The 19,834-nt window shown below is 36.9% G+C and overlaps 1 protein-coding gene across 2 annotated transcripts in view; it reads right to left on the reverse strand.

Annotated features, from left to right (window-relative positions):
- The window catches only part of FBXO11 (F-box protein 11), a 108,278-nt gene that overhangs the window by 16,190 nt on the left and 72,254 nt on the right, over positions 1-19,834 (reverse strand). The window contains exons 2-11 of one of the 2 annotated variants that reach the window (XM_043468510.1): positions 10,759-10,886; positions 10,540-10,624; positions 9,980-10,121; positions 6,538-6,667; positions 5,532-5,615; positions 5,308-5,440; positions 4,074-4,180; positions 3,876-3,987; positions 3,688-3,794; positions 3,463-3,600 (exon numbers count right to left, since the gene is read on the reverse strand). In XM_043468510.1, the coding sequence (XP_043324445.1) occupies positions 3,463-3,600; positions 3,688-3,794; positions 3,876-3,987; positions 4,074-4,180; positions 5,308-5,440; positions 5,532-5,615; positions 6,538-6,667; positions 9,980-10,121; positions 10,540-10,624; positions 10,759-10,886 (1,166 nt within the window). Of the gene's footprint in view, positions 1-3,462; positions 3,601-3,687; positions 3,795-3,875; positions 3,988-4,073; positions 4,181-5,307; positions 5,441-5,531; positions 5,616-6,537; positions 6,668-9,979; positions 10,125-10,539; positions 10,625-10,758; positions 10,887-19,834 lie in introns of both variants that reach the window. The other variant, XM_043468509.1, reaches the window with a different exon arrangement.

Raw genomic sequence — 19,834 nt, forward strand, 5'->3', positions numbered from 1 at the left:
CGTAAGTAACAGAGACGATACCTAAGTTTCTAAAGAAAGGAACATATGAAACAGAGAAGTGGTAAAAAGAAAACTATTAACATACAACAAAAACATCACATGGATAACTGAAGTAGAAAAGCAAATCTCCATCAGAAAGGGAAAAACAAAAACCCAGAATGATCTCAGACTTCTCAGTCACACTCAATTCTAGAAATATAAAAACAGATACACAATTCTGAGCAAAAGAAAACAAAAACTATAAACTCAACAAAGTTAAAAGGTTAACAGGTAGGCATTCTCAAGTGGGAAGAATTCAAGCTATAAGCCTTCCTTTTAAAAATAAACAGAATCAAAATGGCTAGATGACAGAATAGCCATATCAAGAATGAATCACAATAAAATCAGGAATGGAAAAACTATGATAAAAGGACTGAAGGTTAAATAAATAACTGCAGGAATATAAATGTTGTAAAGCTCTAAAGAAAAATAAGGATACAAATGATGGAGTACAGAGGTCTGAAATATAAAGTATTTTTTATAATTTTTCAGAAGTTTAAACATGCAGTTAATTATGACAACCTCTAGAACCATAACCTTTGAAATTCTAGGGATGTCTTTTACACAGGGCATGTAATATTTTAAAACATTAGTTTAAGATAAAAAAAAATAGCAGAAATTCTTTCACCATTCAGTCTTGCCAATATAGGAGTTTAAATTCTAAGCTGGTCATAAGACAAGGAAGAGGAAAGACAATTTCAGAGAACAGTACAGAAACTAATTTAAATATTTACTCTGATGTTTTCTGAAGTTCTATGAAAAAACAAAGTCAAATTTTAAAAAGGTTAACCTTAGTGATATCCTACCAATCATGGAAACCAACACAAAAAACACCTTAATAATAAAGAACATTCTACCAAAGGATTTTATCACAATACTAAAATAGATGAAAGAGGCCCAAGATATGCTTTATTACCATCTTTTCCTTGTAAGTCTATATAATTTATATATTTCCATTAAGGATTGATGAGATTTCTATCTGTAGGATCGCCCAAGATTTGTTTTTTAAAAATTTATAAGCCTGAATCTATAAAATGTAAACTGTACTGGGACTGTGTAAAGAGTATATTATAATGATGAATTTTAATAAGTGACCATCAACATTAGGTATTTTAAAAATGAGGAAATTTACTCAGGTTAAAGTTATTCTGGTACCTCAAATCATCTATGAATGAGACCAGACGCATGCATAAATATGATACTTGAAACTGTATATGTAACTCTAGGGCAAAGTCTAAAGGCAACACAGGCAAAGAAATACTAGCATAGTATAGTTTCATTACAAAAATATGAGTTCCATTTAGAATTCCATTTAAGAATTACTGCTAGGGCTTCTCTTATGGTCCGCGCGGTTAAGACACTCTCCCAATGCAGGGGGCAGGGATTTGATCTCTGGTTGGGGAACTAAGATTCTGCACGCCGCAGGTAGGGTGCGGTTAGAAAAAAAAAGAAAAAATTAGGAAAAAAAAAAAATTACCAACACAGGCCTCTAAGAGGGGGTAGATTCTTAAGACTCTTAAAAAAACAGCAGAAAGCATTTATTAATAGACAAGCACTTTACATGTATTCTATTATTTAATCATCAAAGGTCTTTCATGATAGGCATTATTATCCTCCTATATAACTTTGTAGTCAGTGTTTGCAGAGTGGCTAGCATGTAATGGTAGCTGCACTGACTCAATAATTCTGCACAACAAAAGCCCCAAAGCTCAGCTTATACCAAAAAAAGGATTTTGTTCTCAGACATCTAGGGGTAAACTAGTTGACCAGAGAGTTGGCTAGGTGGCTCTGCTGATTTTTGCTGGGAACCAGCTGGCCATAGGCTGATCTAGGCTGGCTTCTGTAATGCAAATCTGCTTCACGTATCTTTCATCTTCCAATGGGCTACCCTGGGCATGTTCTCATGGTGAAGACAGAGGTACATACCCATTTCAAGCCTCTGGACTGCATCTTGTTTGCTAACATCCAATTGACCAAAGCAAGTTGCATGGCTGAGCCCAGGGCAAAGTGAGAGGACACTGCAAACTTATGTAGCAAAGAGTGTGCCCACAGGAAGGGGTGAAGAATTGGGACCATCATTGCCATCAACCACAGAACCCAATCCATGTGTGTTGTATAAATGAGGTAGTGCACGTCCAAGGCTCTGAGAAGTTAAGAGCTGAAGGTTACACAAAGCTATGCTTTGAAACCAGGCAGGATGAATTCTCTGAAGACTCATGTTTTGACAACCTCCATACTTTTGCTGAGACCCTCCCCCCCCAATTTCCAAACTCCCCTCTTTCCTACTCCTTGGGAAAAAAGAGCTACAATTTGCAAAAAAAAAGTCAATTTTAAAATTCTAGCTGGAGAAGGACAAGTGGTCATCTCCACTGTGCTTTCTTATTTACAGGCCCAAACTATACAGCATGAGTTTTAAGTGAACTGTTTTTCTCAGGTTAGTTATCCCAGGAATATAATGAACTGGGGGGGTCTATTAATAAAACTATTTACATCTAATCAGAATTTAATAAAAGGGTACTCCTTCCTAGTCTACTTCAGTTTTAACAGCGTTTAGTAGACTTCTTTGGAGGTCCAGTGGTTAAGACTCCATACTTCCACTGAGGGAGTACGGGTTTGATACCTGGTAGGGGAACTAAGATGTCACATGCCACAAGTGGCGGGCAAAAAACGGGTTCAACATGTGTTAGGGTTTTAGGCACAAACAGCTGAAAATAAACTTCCTTTGTTAACAGACAATTTTTATATGTCCCAATTCAATGTTCCAAAGTTGTTTGATTAATACCACATAATTGCAATAAAACTTCATCATACCCTTGTTTTTTACCACATTACAACCTCCTCGCCCATCTCGGACTTCTTAACAAAAAATGTTGCCAATGCTGTCCTAGGATTTTAAAAAATTACTTCAACAAAAACTAGGTATTAGGAATCCCCTAGCAGTTCAGTGGTTAGGTTAGGACACCATGTTCTCACTGCTGAGGGCCCAGGTTCAGTCCCTGGTTGGAGAACTAAGATCCTATAAGCCATGCAGAATGGCAAAAAACAAACAAAAAGCAACCTGCATTAAATTCACTTATGGTGCTTACTAAAAATGCAAATACTGGGTGCCATCCTGAAGAATCCTGATTTATTGTATCTGGGTGATTTTTATTCATACTTACATTCGAGAACTACTGGATTAGACCTTACTCTCTTCAAAGATCACATCAATTCTCTAAGGACTCCATCTTCTCTACATGTATAGAATGTTAGATTCAAGAATTTACAGAATTGATATTGCATACTCATTTTAATTTTTAGTCTTTAGACTTATACTCTTCAATTCAGCAATTTGGTGATGATAAAATGCTGACACCTATTTGAAATTTAACTGATACGACATTAGTTGTTTTTTTTTTTTTAATTAAGAATAAGTGTTCTTACCATGCCATGATCAAATGTGAACACACCAACGTCACGTCCATGATGAATATGATTCCGTCTAATAATTGGGTTTCCATGATTTTTAACCCAAATCCCAGCTAAAGCATTATTGGAAATTTCATTATCCTCATATATTCCCTACAACAATTAACCAGAAATAAACATTAGTATAGTTGGAAAAAAAAACACGGAAAAGAAAAAACCCCACAAAATTAAAATTAATACCTGTGCATGATCTGTTATATAAAGTCCAACATTTTCACAGTCACTGATGTTACAGTGCTTGATAGTGGGACACGCTCCTTGACCACTAACACATACTGCAGAGCCAACTGTAAGAAAAAACATTTATTTAAAATCCTACTGGGCAACACAATGACTGACCTATAATAAAACACAACGGGAACACTGACCTGTGCATGTGCTTCGGATGATACAGTGATCGATGATAGGGCTACAGTTCACTGTAATCTCTAGGCAGTGGTGCGCATTGTGGTGCTGAGCAGATTTGTCATCAGGGTTAAACTGTAAAGTAGAAATTTTGTTTGAAATAAATAACCACAGTCTTAAATGATTTCCATATATGTACTTAAAAATTTATAATTTCTTACCCTTATTGTCATGTATCCAACATAAGCATCTTCAGAACCTTCCATAAAAACAAAGGTTGAATCTCTAGTGTTTTCAATTATAACTTTGTCTGCTACTTTTCCAGGTGCTACGAAGAAAATATTTTAAAGCATATTATTTTCATCAGACAGATCAAAAAATTACTTTCTTAGTCAGTAAAAATACTCTGCCATAAAACTAATAATTCAATAGAACCTTTTCTACAGTTTTAAATTGGGTAGTTCTTTTAGAGAGGGAATTTTTAAAGAACATTAGAATTGAGTAGGCAGGATTAATACTCTTTTATCAGACAGATAACTTGTCATACTGAACACGGACATTATTTGAGCATCACCATAACTCAAATCCATGTATAATAATACTCTTAATAGAATCAGCTACAAATAGTTTCAATACCAAATGCAATGGCATATTAAAATGTGGGTTTCTTGTGGAAACCAAATCACTACCAGTAGCACCAGAAGACAACATTCAGAGAGAAGAAAGAAGGGGACGATGAGCAGGGAGAGAAAGAAAGAAACTTCTTTATTTAAACTATTTTCAGTACTGGTCTTGATTTGGGAAATAATGAAAATTAGTAGGCAAAATTTTTCTATATTCTCTCTCACTTCTCTTTGACGTGGAAATAGGGGAGGGAAGAAGAAAGGGCAGTAAATGCAAATATAATTAACTAGTAACAACTACTCGCTATTTTAAAATGGTCTTGTACTACTGTATCCTTAAAAAAATCAGAGAGCCCATAAATTTTCAAATAACTGGCCAGTGCTCAACAAACATTACATTTATATTTAGAAACGTGACCATAAAAACAACCTTGAAACAGCATGGAAAGTATTTTAAAAGCACATTTGTTTCATTAAAAACACAGCAATAAAAACATTAGCCTCTGTATTTTCAAATAAAAGATAAAACTAACAAATATTTTTCTCTCCTTAATAACTAAAGCAGTTGGACAAACTATTGGCATCAAGAATTATACACATCCATCCCCCCTCAAAGAGAAACAGATACCTTTATAATTTCTGAACTCTAAAGTTTTCATTTCCATCATATAAAATATATATATTTCTAATTTTTTCCTACAATTAAGGTATTATCAAGGTTCATCTGTATTTTAAGTAATCAGCATTTTTTTTTTTAAGTAACCAGCATTTTTAAAAAACCCATCACATAAATAAAGTATTAAAATTCTAATGACAACACATTTCAAAATACCTGCACCAATCATGGTGATTGGAGATTCAATATATATCCATTCATCAGTATATATTCCAGAATGAACAAAGATAAGTCCATCAAAATGAGCTTCTTGTACCCCACCAAGGGCATCTTCAATTGTATCGTAGTACTAAAACAAACAACCCCCCCCGCAAAAACATGTCAGTATAGAACTGTAAGATCATAATTTTAAATCTTAGAAAAAGACAAATCAAACATACCAACATGTTTTCTCTTCCTTTGTATCTTGCAGGGTTGCTGTAGAAATGTTCAGCAAATCCTGGCTTTACATGTGCACCTTTATACTAAGACATCAAAAATACAAAAATAAAAAACTGACTACTAGTATAAACACTATAAATTAGTTTAGTACTACATGAATTTTTAAAATTAATTTTCAAGAACAAGTTTTAGTTAGTTCAACTAATGTCCTGACGCATCCTGCAATGTAAAACCTAGAACAGTTTATATCTCAGTAATACCCAGTAAGTAAGAACATGGTTTTTCAACCTCAGCACTACTGATAGTTTATAACAGATTCTTTGTTGTAGGGGCTTATTCTGTGCATTGCAGGATGTTTAGTAGCATCTCTGGACTCTAACCATCAGGTATCAGAAGCAGTCTCTTCTCCAGTTGTGAAAACCAAAAATCTCCAGACACTGCCAAATATCCCCTGTGGAACAAAATCACCCCTAGTTGGGTAGTTAACTATTCATAAAGGACCATATGAAAATAAAGCTAAATGTGACCACTGGACTACCAAGGGAATTCTGCAACACTCTAAATAACTACCCAACAGTAATAATTTAAATATAGTTGAAACAGATCCATAGAAAGTATAACTGCTCTCAGGCTACTGATACTTACTGCTACTGTTTAAATTATTAATAAATATGCCAGTAGTGAAAAGAACTGATGACTCCTTTGCTGGCTGGTAAATGTGTACTGACTTGAGAAACCTAGTTTTTTTTTTGGCCATGCTGCGTGGCTTCTGGGACCTTCATTTCCTGACCAGGAATTGAACCCCAGACCTCAGTAGTGAAAGTGTGAAGTCCTAAACACTGGACCACCAAGAAATCCCCATGAAACCTATACTTGAGTTTAAATTTTGAAAAAGGAACTATTATAAAACTGTATTTATAAATATAATAAAACATTATATGTTTAAAAGCTTTTATTTAAAATATATATAATATAAAATCAGCATTTTCCATTTATACTTCATACCAACTGCTGGAAACTCTCTTTCCATGGATTTGGGTGCTCATATTCTTCTGGATTAATCTGGTAGAATTTGCCAGGTTCAGGGTGCATCATAGGGCGGGTATACTCGAATACTTCCATGTATAATCGTTTCCTGGAGGGGGAAAGGGGTTTAAGATTTCTTCATAAAATATTCTTTAAACAACTATAAAAATTATTTGAGGCCTCAAAAACTTATAAGAATATGAAAGAGCAGAATTTTAAATGTAAGAATAAAATTTTTGGCTAAAATAATGTAACTGCATATAAAAAGTAAAGCAGTCCACCTAAAAGAATGCATCAATTCTTTAAAATCTGATTGCTTAGTCAAAGGGAAATAAAAACCACCCTTACTATAAAAGTCACATACAGTTATAACTTAAAAGGATGATTTTAAATAATGATGTTTCACATATGTCTGATCTCAAATCATCAAATCTTAGGAGTGGAGTGATAGTTAACTGTTATATAATTTCTTATACAAAATAAATGTTTATTCTGCTCTTTTAACACCCCCTTTTTCCTTTCCAACACAAAGATAATTTTCTTTCTTAAATTTAAAGTGTACCTTATTTTTAGTATCATAGAAGTAATCATATAGCTGCTGTAAAAATACAGAAAAGTATGAAAGCGATAACCTACTTTTAATATATTAACTATTAACAATTTACTGTATTTCTTTCCAGTCTTTTTAGCTAGAGTTTCATTTATTACAATTGTGATAACATAAAATTTTTGTATTCTGCTTTCATTTTTTATAACATAGCATATTCCCATGTTATTAAAAACTGTAAAGTTCACTGTTAATGACTATATCAAAACCCTCTAAGTAGACATAACACTGTTTACTTTTAGTCCAATCCCTTATTGCTAGACTTTGATTATTTCTAGTTTTCTCCCACTGTTAACTATGCTATTATGAAAAATTTATACATAACGTAAGCAAATTTTTAGAAGTGGAATTCCTGTGTCAAAGGGCACACATATTTCATGGTTCAAAAATACAACTGTCCAAACTTTTACCTAGAAGTGATATACAAAATCTACATTTTTACTGAACTGTTAGCTGTTTTAAATTACTTAGTTCTGTTTCTAAAAAGCAATGGAATGAAAAGTATTCTCCATAATCACTCAGTAGCTTTTAACTGACAAATAGCAGAAAATGTACTTCCTTTATTGTTTTAAATAAAGGAAGTACTCAGATGGTGGCTCAGATGGTAAAGCCTACAATGCAAACCCAGGAACCCAGAGACCCAGGTTCAATTCCTGGGTTGGGAAGATCTCCTGGAGAAGGAAATGGAAACCCACTCCAAAATTCTTGCTGTAAAAACCCATGGATGGCGGAGTCTGATAGGCTACAGTCCATGGAGTGACAAAGGGTCAGACACAACTGAGCAACTTCACTTTGTTTCTTATTGTTTTAAAAACACTGTCTGGACTGATAACCAACATTTGTGATAAACAGGTAACTGGGAAAGGAGCAAAGGAAAGATATATCCATTTGAATGCAGAGTTCCAAAAAATAGCAAGGAGAGATAAGAAAGCCTTCCTCAGTGATCAGTGCAAAGAAATACAGGAAAACAACAGAATGGGAAAGACTAGAGATCTGTTCAAGAAAATTAAAAGATACCAAAGGAACATTTCATGCAAAGATGGACACAATAAAGGACAGAAATGGTATGGACCTAACGGAAGCAGAAGATATTAAGAAGAGGTGACAAGCATACACAGAAGAACTATACAAAAAAGATCTTCAGGACCCAGATAACCATGATGGTGTGATCACTTACCTAGAGCCAGACATCCTGGAATGCAAAGTCAAGTGGGTCTTAGGAAGCATCACTACAAACAAGACTAGTGGAGGTGATGGAATTCCAGTTGAGCTATTTCAGATCTTAAAAGATGATGCTGTGAAAGTGCTGCACTCAATATGCCAGCAAATCTGGAAAACTCAGCAGTGGCCACAGGACTGGAAAAGGTCAGTTTTCATTCCAATCCCAAAGAAAGGCAATCCCAAAGAATGCTCAAACTACCACACAATTGCACTCATCTCACATGCTAGCCAAGTAATGCTCAAAATTTTCCAAGCCAGGCTTCAACAGTACAAGAACCGTGAACTTCCAGATGTTCAAGCTGGATTTAGAAAAGGCAGAGGAACAAAGGCAGAGATCAAACTGCCAACATCTGCTGGATCATCAAAAAAGCAAGAGTTCCAGAAAAACATCTACTGCTTTATTGACTATGCCAAAGCCTCTGACTATGTGGATCACAACAAACTGGAAAATTCTTAAAGAGATGGGAACAGCAGACCACCTGACCTGCCTCCTGAGAAATCTGTATGCAGGTCAGGAAGCATCAGTTAGAACTGGACACGGAACAACAGACTGGTTCCAAATTAAGAAAGGAGTACATCAAGGCAGTATACTGCCACTCTGCTTATTTAACTTATATACAGAGTATATTATGCAAAATGCTGGGCTGGATGAAGCACAAGCTGGCATCAAGATTGATGGGAGAAATATCAATAACCTCAGATATGCAGGTGACACCACTTTAATGGCAGAAAGCAAAGAGGACTCTTGATGAGGGTGAAAGAAACAAAAAAACTGGCTTAAAACTCAACACTGAAGAAACTAAGATCATGGCACCCAGTCCCATCGCCTCACGGCAAATAGACGGGGAAACAATGGAAACAGTGACACACTTTATTTTTGGGTGCTCCAAAATCACTGCAGATGGTGACTGCAGCCATGAAATTAAAAGATGCTTGCTCCTTGGAAGAAAAGCTATGACCAACCTAGACAGCATATTAAAAAGCAGAGACATTACTTTACCAACAAAGGTCAATCTAGTCAAAACTATGGTTTTTCCAGGAGTCATGTATGGATGTGAGAGTTGGACTATAAAGAAAGCTGAGTGCCAAAGAATTGATGCTTTTGAACTGGGGTGTGGAGAAGACTCTTGAGAGTCCCTTGGACTGCAAGGAGATTCAACCAGTCAATCCTAAAGGAAATCAGTCCTGAATATTCTTTGGAAGGACTGATGCTGAAGCTGAAACTCCAATACTTTGGTTACCTGATGGGAAGAACAGATTCATTGGAAAAGACCCTGATTCTGGGAAAGACTGAAGGCAGGAGAAGGGGGTGACAGAGGATGAGATGGTTGGATGGCATCACAGACGCAATGGACATGAATTTGAGGGCTCCAGGAGTTGGTGATGGACAGGGAAGCCTGGAGTGCTGCAATCCATGGGGTCGCAGGGTTAGACACGACTGAGCGACTGAACTGAACTGGAATTTATAAGTATTCTAATTTTCTTCTATTTAACTGTAACCATCAACTCATACTCCAACCTTCCTACCATCCTTTAGCATTTGGGGCAGTAAGTAAAATATCTCAAGATACTAAGAAATAAATTTTCACTTACCATAAAATTGGATCATTAGCAAGTTCACTGAAGCGTTTACACACACAAGCTGCTCTACAAAGATCCTGTTCCAGCAAATACGAGAAGATTTTTAGAACCACTTCATCTGGCAGTTTCTCCTGAAGATACTGTTCAGCAGGTGCTGCTATAAAAAGATTAACAAACGGAACATAATCTATCATGCTAGCAAAGACTTTCTCATTATTTAAAGAGCACAGTTTTCATTTTGTTAAATGAAGAGCTTTTATTTTTTGATGACTATCATTTTATAAGTATTTGCTGTCAGAGATGACACACATTTATTTTCTTTTATCTTAACAGTATTCTTTCTTTTAGCTAGTATGTACCATTTCAGTAACTGGTTACAATAAATATACAAAAAGGATTTTTATACAACAATTACAGTCAAAGATGGAGGTCATGGTTCTCAGGTTTATTCTGTAATAAATTGCTTTCTCAATCTCAAATGTGTAAATAAACATTTAATTTTAGTTTTTTGTTGTTAAACAAATTGAAAAGAACTATTTTACCCTATTCCTTAACTTTCTCAAAGGAAATACCTGATAGATCTTGTGATTTTCCAGAAACTCTTGCACGTTTTGCACGATGACCAAAAAAGTTTTCTGTAGTTGAAGTTGAAGCACCCTTCAAAAACAAAATGAAAACTAGTTAAGAAAATAGTTTTACCCATAATCATTAACTTCTAAAAAATGATGACAGTCCCATTTGTTTCCTAACAATTCTTTCATTATACACCCCAAAACAGACATTTAACCTACCTCCATACTGCTCTTTGTAGGACACGCTGTTCTTTTTGGCAAAAGCGTTTTCCTACGAAGTTGGTATGGACTATTTTGTGCACCAGGACCGGATTCTTCTGCAACCATATCTGCAGGTACATCATCATCTGTTATAAACAAAAATATTATGAAAATGACACCCATTTTTAAGAAAAAGCCCTATGGATTCAGTAAATTTATAAAAAACTTTGTAATACATTTTTGGGGGAGGGAGATACAGTTTTTATACAAAATTCTAGTCATCTGGATAACCATTTGAGAAGTGTTGGATTTCTGTTTCATTTCTTACTTCAAAATAAATTTCACAATGCTTACCTACAATACAAATAAATAAAATCACGAAAAGAAAACAAAACTATTTTTTATAATGTGAAAGTGGGTAAGTTCTTTAAAGGTATGACACAGAACTTGGAAGGCATTTTTAAAAAAGGTGAGGAGGATGTTCACTTGCTGAGTGAGTACTGCATGGTTAGAGTACAAGTAGGGTGAGAAGTGTGTCAATGGAGACGGACAGTTCAGTATAGATTATAAATACCAAGTAGGATAGTGTAGATTCAGTATAGATACCAAGTGGGATAAAAAGGGCATCCATGCAGAGGGTGGTCTGGCATACAGTGTTGGAGCTCAAGAGGGGTGAGAAGAAGGAGGTTTGTGTGTGGGAAGGGTGCCAGAAAAGGCTATAGACACAGGAGAGGGGAAGGTGGAACTGGAAGCTTGGTAACATCAATGGACTGATCAAATAATTAAGAAGAATGGAAGCCAGGCTTCTGAGAAGAGAGTTAAAATATAAATACAAAGTACATCTTACACTGTTGGACTGGAATTTTCAATGTGAACTCATTGTTTTTAAAAGATAAGATATAGAAATAGGTATCAGCAGACGAATGGATAAGGAAGCTGTGGTACATATACACAATGGAATATTACTCAGCCATTAAAAAGAATTCATTTGAATCAGTTCTAATGAGATGGATGAAACTGGAGCCGATTTATACAGAGTGAAGTAAGCCAGAAAGATAAAGACTAATACAGTATACTAACACATATATATGGAATTTAAAAAGATGGTAACGATAACCCAATATGCAAAACAGAAAAAGACACATAGATGTACAGAACAGACCTTGGGACTCTGTGGGAGAAGGCGACGGTGGGATGTTTTGAGAGAACAGCATTGAAACAAGTATAGTATCAAGGGTGAAAAAGACCACCAGCCCAGGTTGGATGCATGACACAAGTGCTCAGGGCTGGTGCACTGGGAAGACCCAGAGGGATGGGATGGGGAGGGAGGCGGGAGGGGGGATCAGGATGGGGAACACACGTAAATCCATGGCTGATTCATGTCAATGTATGGCAAAAACCACTACAACACTGTAAAGTAATTAGCCTCCAACTAATAAAAATAAATGAAAAAAAAAATAATAAAAATAAAAGATAGATATAGAAATAGGTAAGCACATATACACATATGTATAAATGTTTGGAAATGTGTGGATTACACACATGTGTAACAAAGTCTGGAAGCAGTGTCACTCCAATAGCAATGAACGCGACCAGTATTTGCATATTTGCTTCTGAATACTTTCTTACTTCTTTATAAAAGGGAAAAGGGCTCCTTGGAGAAATGGATGATTCTAGGTTGAGGGAAATACAAGGTGAGCCTGAAATATCTTGTGGCAGAAACAAGAAACTGCTGAATAATGAGGACATGTCAAAAGAACACTGAATGGACTTCCCTGGTGGTCCAGTGGTTGAGAATCCACTTTTCAATGCAAGGGACACAGATTCCCCTGGTCAGAGAACTAAGATCCCACACGCCTTGGGGGGTAACTAAGCCCATGTACTGCAACTAGAGAGGCATCCATGCCACAAATAGAGAAAGCCCACATGACAGTCAAAAAAAAAAAAAAAAATACTGAGATCAGCCCAAATGATCTCACCCACTAGCTAGCAAAACTATGCTCAAGTATCAAAACTCATGATAGTAAAGGGATTATAACCTACTGAATGGACAACCTGTAAATTCATTCTACTATAAATAAAGGAATAAGTGGAAAGTTTGATAAGGAATGAGATGTTTAAAGTACCCCCCCCACACACACAAAATACTGATTAAGTAGAAAGGGAAAAATCATAACTCTACAGTAGAAATGCCAATCAAACACCGTCTTAAGTGATTGAAGTAAACATCATTCACAGGACATACTGAAACTGTGTGTCACCTGACAGCATGAAAGAGCACAGAATCACTTCTATGATATTTCTGATAAAGATACGTAACCTAAGTCTACTGGGAACATCAGAATTATGAGGAATCACTAGGAAAAATCTGAATTTGTTCTAATTTGTTTTGAATAATCTTCAAATTATCGAAGTTGAAAGTCAAAGAAAAACCTAAGGAACTGTTCCAGATGGAAGGACATTGAAAAGATATGTATACTCATTGAAACCTGTGGTTCTGAACTAGATCCTTTTGTGTAAAGGTTTGTTTTTAGGACAAGAGTGAAATATTTCAATTAGTGAAACCTGAATGGAGATCTAAAGACAGTAATGTGTCAGTATTAACTTTCTGATTTTAATAGGTATAGTATGGTTATCGAGGTGAATAGGAAATACACACTAAAGTATTAGGAAGTGACAGGATAAAGCTGGGAACTTATTCTTGAAGGGTTCAGGGTGGAGGGAGGGGAACTTCTTTGTACTGTTTAAACTCTTTCCTAAGTTTAGATTGTTTAAAAATGAACTAATAAATTTGAGTAATATGTTTACATTTAAAAATTCTGCTTAGGAAATGGCAACTATAGAGATAGTCAAAAGAAAACAACACAATTAGGAAAAATAACCCATTCCAGTATTCTTGCCTGAAGAATTCCAGGGACAGGGGAGCCTGCTGGGCTACAGTTCATGGGATTGCAAAGAGTTGGACATGACTGAGACACTAACACACACACTTGTTAACACATGTCACAAAAGGGTAATTTTCTTATTACATCTGAGTACTACAAATCAACATGGAAAAGACTAACAATTCAACAGAAAATTGCACCAAGGACACAGACAATTCAGAATTTAGGAAATACAAATGAAATACTAATAGAAACTACAATGAGATTTTTTAAATGTAGCAGATTATCAAAGATCAGAAAGTTTGATTGTATACTAATACTACATAACAAAGGAAAACATAAGACAAAAAAATTCTTAATTGCTTTGAGGAGAGCAATTTGGCAATAGCTATTATTACTTAACAATTCCATTCTGGGAATTGATTTTGCACACATGGGCAAAGTAGTTAAGAACCAAGATATTCATTGCAGTACTTTTTATAATACTGCTGGGTATCAATCGAAATGTTTATCAAGAGTAAAACCCAAAATACACAGAACAGTGTTTTAGTATATGTGTGTGTTTTAAGGCAATACATATACACATGATTGGGGCTTCCCAGGTGATGCAGTGTTCAAGAATCTGCCTGCCAATCAAGAGACATGGGTTCAATCTCTGGGTTGGGAGGATCTCCTGGAGAAGGAAATGGCAACTCGCTCCAGTATTCTTGCCTGGAAAATTCTACAGACAGAGGAGCCTGATGGGCTACAGTCCACAGGGTAAGAAAGAGTTGGACACAACTGAGCAACAGAGCAGGCACACATACATATGCTTATATATACATACATTTACTAAAATATAAACTCCCTGATGGAAGAAAACCAACTTGAAGATGCTCCCACTGGCCGAAGATGGGACAATTTGAGCATCAATAAGAATAACTGAAATGAACTGAAAGAAATATATTTAAATCTTGTGAATTTATGACACAAAAAAAGGGCAAAACCACAATCTTGTAATTAGCCTCCAAATAAAATAAATAAATAAATTTAAAAAGCGGGGGGGGGGGGGGGGATGGAGGTTGCTTTGAAAGATACCAGTGAAAAGCAACTCCTCATTTTAAAAACTGGTATACAACAGGAAATAACACTAGCTCTTCCTCTTTTATATAAACGGAACCACCAGGTAACCAAGTCTTAGGTGAGGGGAAGCTTCTTTAGAGAAACATTCCAGCAATAAATGAAGAAATAATAAAATCAGAAAAATAAAATCTGGAACCTCTAAAGAGTTAATAGAATTAACCATTGAGTATCAATAGTTCCAATATCACAAAAAGAAATATTACCAGACATTTATATATCTCCTGATGAAAGAACACATCACCATCTACAATATTCTGCCAAAACCATCAAATCTCAACTTGAACAAACCTCTCAGAAACTCTACAAGATCAAACTATACTAGTTTTTTCAAGAAATAAACTCCATGGGGGAAAAATGGGGGGAAAAAAGCAAAACTAAAGCATACTGTTTAAGAACATATACTACAGTACTAAAATTATAGAAAAGAAGCTAGAAAATGATTATTACAAAAATGCTTTCTATGGGGAAGGAAAGAGGTTATGGTCAGGATGGGGCACATAAAAGGCTTCTGCAGTGGCTGGGTAAAGTTCTACTTCTTGATCTATTGGTATTACAATACCAACCTTAACAATAATTCAATAAACTATGTAGTTGTTTAATGTGAACTTCCCTATCTGGCTGTATTTTACAATCAAGTTATTTTTAAAAGGTGGGAAGGTTGTACAATGTATTTAAAAAGAGACGTTTTTCTTCCCAACTGCAGACCTTGGGCAGATAAATAAGCTTTTAAAATTAATTAATTTCTTGGCTCCACCCACACAGCATGTGGGATCTTAGTTCCCTGACTAGGGATCTAACCCACAGCCCCTGCAGGGGAAGCTCAAGACCTATAAATGTTTTTAAACCTAAATATTCTCACTACTAAGGATGGTGGTGGTGGTTTAGTCGCTAAGTCGTGTCCGACTCTTGCAATCCTATGGACTGTAGCCTGTCAGGCTCTTCTGTCCATGGGATTCTCCAGGCAAGAATATTGGAGTGGGTTGCCATTTCCTTCTCCAGGGGATCTTCCCGACCCAGGAATCAAACCCGGGTCTCCTGCATTGCAGGCAGATGATTTACCAACTGAGCTATGAGGGAAGCCCCCACTAAGTATGCTAACAGTATCTTATAATTCATAGGGCTGCTGAAAAGTATTTAAATAACATATGCAAAACATTCAGTAATAAGCCTGGCTCACATTAAGTGCTCAGTAAATGTTTTAGCTATTATTTTATTTAAATATTATTCTATTAAAAACACTTTCGAATAAAATTTGGAAAACCTAATAACGTTTCCATGTACTTACACTGTAGTCAGAAAATATAGCCAGTGTAACATGCCTGGTTATTTGTGAAGTCATTCCATTTTAGTTAACGTAGTAAATTTCTATGTTTCAAGTGTAGTTGAAAGGAACATCTATGTTCTGTTTTTTTTGAGACTAGAGGTTAAACACATCTAAAATACCAAGTCTGTTAACTGTAGTGAAGTCAAGTGGGCCTTAGAAAGCATCACTATGAACAAAGCTAGTGGAGGTGATGGAATTCCAGTTGAGTTATTTCAAATCCTGAAAGATGGTGCTGTGAAAGTGCTACACGCAATAAGTCAGCAAATTGGGAAAACTCAGCAGTGGCCACAGGACTGGAAAAGGTCAGTTTTCATTCCAATCCCAAAGAAAGGCAATCCCAAAGAATGCTCAAACTACCGCACAATTACACTCATCTCACACGCTAGTAAAGTAATGCTCAAAATTCTCGAAGCCAGGCTCCAGCAACACGTGAACCGTGAACTTCCAGATGTTCAAGCTGGTTTTAAAAAGGCAGAGGAACCAGAGATCAAATTGCCAACATACGCTGGATCATCGAAAAAGCAAAGAGAGTTCCAGAAAAACTATTTCTGCTTTATTGACTATGCCAAAGCCTTTGACTGTGTGGATCACAATAAACTGTGGAAAATTCTTAAAGAGATGGGAATACCAGACCACCTGACCTGCCTCTTGAGAAACCTATATGCAGGTCAGGAAGCAACAGTTAGAACTGGACATGGACATAGAACCAGTTAGACTGGTTCCAAAAAGGAAAAGGAGTATGTCAAGGCTGTATATTGTCACCCCACTTATTTAACTTATATGCAGAGTACATCATGAGAAACGCTGGACTGGAAGAAGCACAAGCTGGAATCAAGACTGCCGGGAGAAATATCAATAACCTCAGATATGCAGATCACACCACCCTTATGGCAGAGAGTGAAGAGGAACTAAAAAGCCTCTTGATGAAAGTGAAAGGAGAGTGAAAAAGTCAGCTTAAAGTTCAACATTCAGAAAACTAAGATCATGGCATCTGGTTCCATCACTTCATGGGAAATAGATGGGGAAACAGTGTCAGACTTTATTTTTTTTGGGCTCCAAAATCACTGCAGATGGTGACTGCAGCCATGAAATTAAAAGACACTTACTCCTTGGAAGGAAAGTTATAACCAACCTAGATAGCATATTAAAAAGCAGAGACATTACTTTGCCAACAAAGGTCCATCTAGTCAAGGCTATGGTTTTTCCAGTGGTCATGTATGGATGTGAGAGTTGGACTGTGAAGAAAGCTGAGCACCGAAAAATTGATGCTTTTGAACTGTGGTGTTGGAGAAGACTCTTGAGAGTCCCTTGGACTGCAAGGAGATCCAACCAGTCCATCCTAAAGCAGATCAGTCCTGGGTGTGCATTGGATGGACTGATGCTGAAGCTGAAACTCCAATACTTTGGCCACCTCATGTGAAGAGTTGACTCACTGGAAAAGACCCTGATGCTGAGAGGGATTGGGGGCAGGAGAAGGGGATGACAGAGGATGAGATGGCTGGATGGCATCACCGACTTGATGGACATGAGTTTGAGTAAGCTCCGGGAGTTGGTGATGGACAGGGAGGCCTGGCATGCTGCAATTCATGGGGTCACAAAAAATTGGACACGACTGAGTGGCTGAACTGAACTCTACTGAACTGAGTGATCATATATTCTATGTCTTTACTTTTTGGTGGGGAGGAGGTGGTGGTAGCAGTGGTCTGGTTTATCTGCCTGCTTCTGAGGGAAATGTGCTAAAATTTCCCTCTATCTACAGATAGTTCATTTACAGTATGTAAAATTTTGCTTTACATACTTTGAGATAATATTATTTAGACATAAAGCTTCAAGATTATTATTTCTTCCTGGTGAATTATTCCTTTCCACCATTATGCAACAGCTCTCTTCATCCTTAATAGCACTTTTGCCTTTAAAATCTGTTCTTGCCTGATAGTTCTTTCCTAGGAGCTTTCTGTTTTATTCTGTATCAGTCTAGCATTTTGCCAATCCTGATTTTCAGCTTTTTACTTTTGCATCATTACATTTAGATTTAGTTCTTAACCATTTATTGCTATATACTTTTTTCCCTTTTCAGCCAAGCAAGAATATATTTAATACTCTATATAATCCAACTAAAGCCAAATTCCACAACTATATTTTTAATTTCTGAACACTGATTTTAATTTTCTTTTTTGAGACTTACTGCTTGTTTTTCATATTGGCTATTACTTCATGCTTCACGTCCTTGTTTTAATCCTTTTAATTATTTCATACACATTCATTTCTTGTTTAGACTGTTCCATCATTGAACACTTAAACGCCGCCCCCCCCCTCCAAAAAAAACCCACAGCAACACTGCAATTAGGGAAATTCTTTCCAATTCCAGGGTCTTCCCAAGTGGCTCAGTGGTAAACAATCTACCTGCCAATGCAGGAGACAATGGTTTCTATATGTGGGTCAGAAGATCCCTTGGGAGAGGAAACGGCAACCCACTTCAGTATTCTTGCCTGGATATCTCCATGGACAGTGGAGATGGAAGGGCTACAGTTCATGGGGACGCAGAGAGTCAGACACAACTGAACACACACACATAATTCAGGTTCAAGGCTGCATGCCTGTATATCAGAGCTAGTTCTATTTTTAAAAGGCCCAAACTCCATTCTCCGTATGTGCACTAAAATTTCACCCCAGACCTACGTACGTCTGTGTTCAGCTGCTCAGTCATGTCCGACTCCATGGACTGTAGCCTGCCAGGCCCCTCTGTTCACGGCAAGAACAATGGAGTGGTTTGGCATTTCCTCCTTCAGGGAATCATCCCACCCCAGGAATCAAACCTCTGTCTCTAGCCTGCCAGGCTCCTCTGTCCAGGCAAGAACAATGGGGTGGGTTGCCATTTCCTTCTTCGGGGATCTTCCCATCCCAGGAATCAAACCTATGTCTCTTGCAGCTCCTGCACTGGCAGGTGGAGTCACTGAGCCACCTGGGAAGCCCCTTATACCCCGGACCACAAGGCCCCTGTACTATTTTACACAGCAGCACTAGTTCCCACTTAAGGTTTTGATTTGATTTCTCTCATACCTGGCACCTGGGACTCTCCTTCTTTCCTTCCTCAGAGTTTAGCTATGCATTTATAATTTTGTTATTGTTCTGTGTTACATTTCCATTATGTTTGCAGTGTGTATGCACGTGCAGGGGATACCTCCATCATCCTGGTTTACGATGCAGCTAGTAGTCAGTTTCTACAACACTCACAAGGACATGCTCAAACTTTTCATCCTATACTACCGTCTCTCTCTAAATCCCACTCCTGTTTACAATCTTCTCAGCTCAGTTCAGTCACTCAGTTGTGTCCGAATCTTTGAGACCCCATGGACTGCAGCATGCCAGGCTTCCCGTCCATCACCAACTCCCGGAGCTTACTCAAACTCATGTCCATCAAGTTGATAGATCTTATTATTACAGATACCCACCCAGACACCAGCCTGGAATTATTTTTCCTTCTCACCATTAACACAGCAAATATTAAGGACTGATAAATAACGAGAACAGGAAAGATATACCCATTTGAATGCAGAGTTCCAAAAAAATAGCAAGGAGGGATAAGAAAGCCTTCCTCAGTGATCAGTGCAAAGAAATACAGGAAAACAACAGAATGGGAAAGACTAGAGATCTGTTCAAGAAAATTAAAGATACCAAAGGAACATTTCATGCAAAGATGGACACAATAAAGGACAGAAATGGTATGGACCTAACGGAAGCAGAAGATATTAAGAAGAGGTGA

Source organism: Cervus canadensis, chromosome 5, assembly GCF_019320065.1.
Source record: "Cervus canadensis isolate Bull #8, Minnesota chromosome 5, ASM1932006v1, whole genome shotgun sequence".
Lineage (NCBI taxonomy): Eukaryota > Metazoa > Chordata > Mammalia > Artiodactyla > Cervidae > Cervus > Cervus canadensis.